Source organism: Homalodisca vitripennis, chromosome 1 (genome assembly GCF_021130785.1).
Source record: "Homalodisca vitripennis isolate AUS2020 chromosome 1, UT_GWSS_2.1, whole genome shotgun sequence".
Classification (NCBI taxonomy): Eukaryota; Metazoa; Arthropoda; class Insecta; order Hemiptera; family Cicadellidae; genus Homalodisca; species Homalodisca vitripennis.
In genome coordinates, this window is record NC_060207.1 from 139,648,868 (window position 1) to 139,655,391 (window position 6,524).

The 6,524-nt window shown below is 36.7% G+C and overlaps 1 protein-coding gene across 1 annotated transcript in view; it reads right to left on the reverse strand.

Moving 5' to 3' along the window:
- The window catches only part of LOC124372041 (protein CREBRF homolog), a 28,509-nt gene extending 22,619 nt beyond the window's left edge, over positions 1-5,890 (reverse strand). Inside the window, exon 1 of the mRNA XM_046830406.1 lies at positions 5,659-5,890. Coding sequence (XP_046686362.1) covers positions 5,659-5,864 — 206 coding nt within the window. The 5' untranslated portion in view covers positions 5,865-5,890. The remainder of the gene's footprint in view (positions 1-5,658) is intronic.
- Between the last annotated feature and the right edge of the window lie 634 nt (positions 5,891-6,524).

Consider the following 6,524-nt stretch of genomic DNA (forward strand, 5'->3'; position numbering starts at 1 on the left):
CTATTAAAATACGAGGGTCTTCCAGAAAGTAAAGAACGATTGCGCATCACGGGCGGCGCAGTTCCCCCACCACCGCGGTAGATAGCTTGTTCGTTAGCCACACCTTCTGCCTCAGTGTGAGCTGAGTAGCGGTACCGTGAGGTCACGTTTGCGTCTCCTGTGAAAGTTTAAAATGGCGGCGTTAATTGAAAATCCCGCCAAGTGTGAACTGCGTAGTGTGATACGGTTTTCTGAATGCACAGAATGTTCGACCTATTGAAATTTATAGGCAAATTAAGGCAGTTTACAGTGACAATGCGATGAATGAGTCATCAGTGAGAAAATGGTGCATTCAATTTAAGGAAGGTCGAACTAATGTGCACGACGAGGAACGAAGTGGAAGGCCGTCACTCGTTACTGACGAGTTGGCAGCGAAAGTTGATGGAAAAATTCAACAAAACCATCGTTTCACTTTGAGTGGTCTAGTGGAATTTTTTCCACAAATTTCAAGGTCGCTTTTGCACGAAATAGTGACTGAACGTCTTGGTTATCAGAAAATGTGTGCTCGTTGGGTGCCTAAGATTCTTACTGATGTCCACAAGACTAAACGGATGGGAGCAGCTCTTGAGTTTTTGACTCAGTATGACGAAGAAGGTGATGCGTTTCTTGACCGCATCGTAACGGGTGACGAAACTTGGGTTTCCTATCGAACCCCGGAAACAAAGCTCCAGTCAATGGAATGGCATCACTCGAATTCACCAACAAAAAACAGGAAAGAAAAACCAAATTTGAACACCAGGAAATTGATGGCAACAGTTTTTTGAGACCGAAAAGGCCTAATCCATGTGGAGTTCATGCCGAGAGGCGAAACAATCAACTCAGAGGCCTACATCGAGACCTTGCATCGGCTTCGCCGCGCTATTCAGAACAAACGACGCGAAATGCTGTCGTCGAAAGTGGTGCTGATCCACGACAATGCTCGGCCTCATTGCAGTGCACGAACCAAAGCAGAACTCAATTCTTTCAAATGGCAAATCTTCGGACACCCTCCGTATAGTCCAGATCTGGCTCCGAGTGACTATCACTTGTTTCCAAAGTTGAAAGTGTTTTTAGGCGGAAAAAACTTTTTGGGTGACGAAGACCTCAAAGAAGGAGTAAAAACGTGGCTTCATTCCTTGGCGGCAGAACAGTATAACGTCGGTATAGAAAAACTGGTGCCACGCTACAACAAGTGCCTTGACAGTTCCGGCGATTTTGTAGAAAAATAGAGTAAGTTTATAAGTATTTATAAATAAATTTTCATGCTCTTATCTTTTGTTTTTATTGACTTATAACAAAACGTTCTTTACTTTCTGGAAGACCCTCGTATTTACTAACTGAGTCTCTCACTCCACAGAAGGCAGTCCAGGCACTCACTTGTTCTGTGCCTCAACTTACAGCATTGGACAGGTTCTCTTGTATAACTAATACAATGGCTTCTCTTATGAACTCTTATCAGCAGCTTCTTTACCATATGTGAATGTAATCAGCGGCCTGTTGCCACTGGACTATTTGTCTGCCCCGTCCAAACTTGAAGGCCTTCACATTATGACAATTTCTGGTTTTATTTGCTTGCATGTCTATTGGTAAAATTAACATTGATTTGACCTTTGACAATTTCCGTTGAAACAATATACATTTAAGAGCCGATTGTAGTGGCAGCCATCATAATGTTAGTCGCGTAAGAATAATGTTAAACCTCATGAACTTTTATGACCTTATTTTTAGTGGTACAATTATGAGAAATGTATCATTTTAAACATATAACTAATACACATTCAAATGCTACTTTAGTTTTATCAATTTTTTCAATATTAAAAAGTCTAACTTTTTTGAAATTCATTATTAAAATATTTAGCAAGTATAAAATTTACAAGAAAAACTCAAAAATTTTTTGATCACAATTAATAACATCTTCAAAGTGAGACATCTCCAACAACGTTATAATAAAAAATAATGGTGTTAAGAGTACATGAAGACCATTGTTCTATGGGGAAAATCCCAAGGCCGTTTCAATACAGCCGGCTTGCAAATACTGAGCTGCAATGTAATAAACAAAACTAATGCTGGAATCATAATAGAAACTAATAAACCATTAACTAATGTGAGAAATGAAGTAGCTTTGATTTTTTAATTGCTAAATGCAATGATTATTCTCAGTTAATAAATTACCAAAATGATGTTATTGAATATAAAATGTTTTTCAATAATAAACTAATGTAAGCTAGATGCTTATTTGTAAAAGTGATATCTGTCAATTCAATTAAATGTTATTAGATAATGTATATAAAAGTAAAAAGTAAAGAATGTCTTATTTTACCAGGCGAAGTTAGGGCTAAGAAGCACTTAACCTGGAAATTATATATATATAATTTGTATTAATAGTAGTAAACATATATTTATATACTCGCCTTCGGCTCGCTGGGGGCTACACCCCCAGGCCCCCAATACAGGTGTTGGCAAATTCGGGGATAAGAGGGATTTGGTGATTGGTTAAATTTGGACATGAAGTTTACAAATTTCATGTCCCCTGCTGTATCCGATCTCAAACATTGTACACTTTGTAATGCTTCGCCAACGCTCAGCCAAATGATGATTGATATATAAAAATAATCAATGGATGTCGTCGAAAGATTAGGTGACGTGTTAGCAAAATTAGGAGACAAGAAGAATTTGGTGATAACTAAAGTCTGAGATTAGGTTTGCTAGGAAGTGGAAAGTAGAGTGGTTAATTTAAACCAAACTTTTGAGTTTGAAGGTGTTTTGTGGCTGAACCTTAAGAGATACAACAAAAAGTGATTGGACTTATCTTGTCAGAAATATAATTCTGTCTTTCGATTGTGCCCTCAGATTCAAGCTAAGATCTCTGGTTTAGTCAGTACAGAGCTTGGGAGGAAAGACTGCACCAGCCAGGTTTTCTGAATTTTTATGAGTTATTAGAATGTAGAAAGAGTTTTGTAGGGGTTATATGGACAAACTCGGTTTGAGTTACAACCTCTGGTTTAGGCGGTACAGACCTTGGGAAAAATGGCTTCACTTGTCATAAATTGTGAATTTTTTAGTGTAATTAAAAAAACCGACCAGCTTTCAAATATTTTTGGGATATTTACCTTCTAAGCAAAAATTTTACCAAATTTTAAATTTATAGCATACCAGGAAGTGGATTAGACTTTGTGTAATGAGTAAGTCTGCCCCGCAGTGCTTTATGGCACAAGCTGTTTTGATACCTGAAGGTACTTAACCTAAGTCAGTCATATTTATCAGACACACGTGGGTCTCTTTCAGAGGGTGTTGTGTTTGTGAGCATAAATAAAATTCACTCTGTCCCCAATTACTATTGACCTTCTGTAACGCTCAGTCAATTTACGATGTGCTCTAGTAGATGTTTACTAGTCAGTCGTTTACAAAAGTAGTGTTTAATTTTAAGGAAAGTTTTGACTTCAAGGCCATTTTTTACGACCTCTGGTTTAGGCAGTAAGAGCTTGGGAGAAAAGACTGCATTGGCCAGCTTTGCTGATGTTCAAGAGTAACTGTAATGCAGAAATCAATTGTTTTTAGCAGTTTTCTAATGGATACACGGACTAATCAACAATTATGCTGAATTTCAAGTTTCTAGTACACCAGGAAGTAGGCTTGACTTTGTATAATATGATTAAGTCAGTACAACAAGGGTTTTATGTCTGCGCTACTAGAACATGTGCACAGTAGTTTTTATCAAAAGAATAAGTTAATCAGGGGGTTTATTTAACTCAGTAGATTATCATTTCGCAGCAGAGTTTTTGATAATGAACCACTATCTTGAAATTAAATAAAACAACACTCTGTCTCTATCTACTATTAAAGCTTCACTAATGCTCAGTCAACTCCCGATGTGGAGGGGTGGTTTAGTCACTCGTTAACATAGTAATACAAGGTCAATCTGGAACCAGCATGAATTGCACTAATTATAGTTGCAAAAATTTTAAACACCTAAAATTGATGACAAAGAATTTGCCATTTAGAGCATTTATCAGGCTTACAGAAAGATAAATGACAGAAAGCTGCTAGACCATTTTTGTAGATCCTATCTAGTTTGCAGATAATAGCTAGTTATAAAAAATGTTTCATTAAGCTAGGGTAAACGGTTCGGCCACTATCGAGCCCGGAAGGTAAGTTTTTTAAGTGAAATTTTGAACATAATCATGTTTTACGGCTAAACCAATGAAGATTAAGTAAAAAGTCACTGAACCTTTTTTGTAGATTGCATTGTTTTGTATTAAAATCACATTTTTATTTTGTGCTTAACTGTTGGCTGCAATATAACCCAAAATCACAATTTTCATGTATAACTTAAAAAGTAATGCATTTAAACGCGTTTTCCGGCCAAACCATTGAGGATAGGGCAAAATGTTACTGGACCTTTTTTGTAAATCACGCTGTTTTCTAAATCCTACTGAAAATTTGTTTTAATCTTCGACCAACGGTTCGGCCGATATCGAGCCTGGAAGGTAAATGTTTGTGAAAATTGCGTTTTGCGGCCAAACCAACAGAGATAGAGCAAAAATCAATTGGACCTTTTTTGTAGATCACTTCATTCCCGACTAATGACTTTTTGTCAGATTCAAGCTAGCTCTAACGCTATCGGGTTTCAATGAAATGGCTGCAAGGGCTAAAAAGGGCCAACTTCACACATTTTTTTGAGGGGTTTAAAGTAAAAAGTTCCGGTTTTCAGACTTTTCCCGGTGGTTTGAAGGTAAAAGCTACGTTCATTACAAAATTTTGTGTTTTCAGCACATTTAGAAGTGGGTTAGAATTTCGTATACCCTATCAGTGAGTTACAAATGCGGCTGTATATATATGGGATTAAGGTCTACCATACAAATATTCAGCCTGTCACACCTGAGATTAATATAGTCGATAACCTTGCTCTGTGCGTACTGCACGTACAACCATGTTCATATTGCTATGGGTTAAAGCTGTTGTGGAAAAAACTAAACATATTATGGTAAACACCATTATATTATTCTGAGTTAGGAAATTACCAAAACAAGGGTTAACAAATAATACATTCATGAAACAATAAAAATATTATTTTACGGAACTGATATAGAAAGATTTTATATCATCCATACAAGTTTTGAAAATTTACTTACAACAGACAAAATCTGAGATAAACAGTACAGAGACCTGGCAGATATGGAACAAAAAGCAAAATATGATATTAGAAAGTGGTGACTTATTCCATAAAGACCTGTAAAGTCTAAACATATACATTCTCTCAACTTCCAATATGAAAATAGTTTTGATCCATAACGAAGTTACTAAAGCAACAAGAATAATAAAACAAAAATCGTATTAACATCAAACAACAAGTCACACAAAACTGAAAACATTTTTTGTTCTGTGACAGTCATGGACCAAGGCTGAATTAATTTCTCTAGAAAAGAGTTCCAAACTATATATTCAGCCTTATCGAAACTATATTACAATCAGGGAATAATCTCAATTTAAAAGTACTCAGAGAAGCAAAAGAGTTTGATAAGAGCTAAACATTTGTGTTTGGTGGCACTAATGATTAATGAAGACACAATACGAGCAAATGATTAAGAATTGTCACTCAACAGGGGCTTCTGTTCCCAAGGACAAAAATTATTTTCTCACCTATGCTTAATTCCTTGGACTGAACACTGGGGACTAAACACTGGGTCGGTGATCTGGTTGAGACAGTGGGGATCCTCCAGACGAGAGGTCAGTACCAGTCGTTGGCCCTTGGGTCCCTTAGCCTGTACATTGTACTGCCAGAAGTACCTCTCTTTCTTACTACTGGAACGAGCTGCTGGCTCCCCATCGCTCACTGACTCTGTCATAACCAAGACATATCTTTGTACACAAAACACAATTCAATGTCTTAGGTAGAATGTGTTACAATTTGTGAAACAAACTATCATAATCAATAAATTAAAATATTTACTTGACAGTAGTCAAGTGAATTGTGTCATTCCTTATTTTTTTAAGTTCTTGTTGACTTTGTCCATTTGGAGACAGATAGGCTGTAAAAAGTCAATGCTGAACCAATCTACAGACACATTTAGCAGTTGATATACCATAAAGATGTAGGTAAAGAAATACTCTAAAATAGATGAATTATTTTTTAAATAAAAATTGAAGATGGGTAGATAATAGCACCTCTACAGAACTTGCTCATACTTAGCTGGTGGTAGCAGTGTACTGGCATGTGGCAATTGTGGCCACTAGGAAATAACATAACTTGGTACAAGATAGTGAATGGTACTGACACAACTGTTGTCTGTTGTTGAATCACAGTGCTCTGCCAATGACCTCAGCAGTGTTCATTTGTTTTCAAAATTGCAATGTACAGCAATAAAACTCTTCACACCGTTATGACATCAGAGACACCTCGACTACAAAGTATAGTGTATTCTAAGAGATAAGATATTCTCATTGTCTCATCAGGTGCACAACTGAGTGCATTACAATGTTTTAGACACAATGTCTAAGCACGGTGG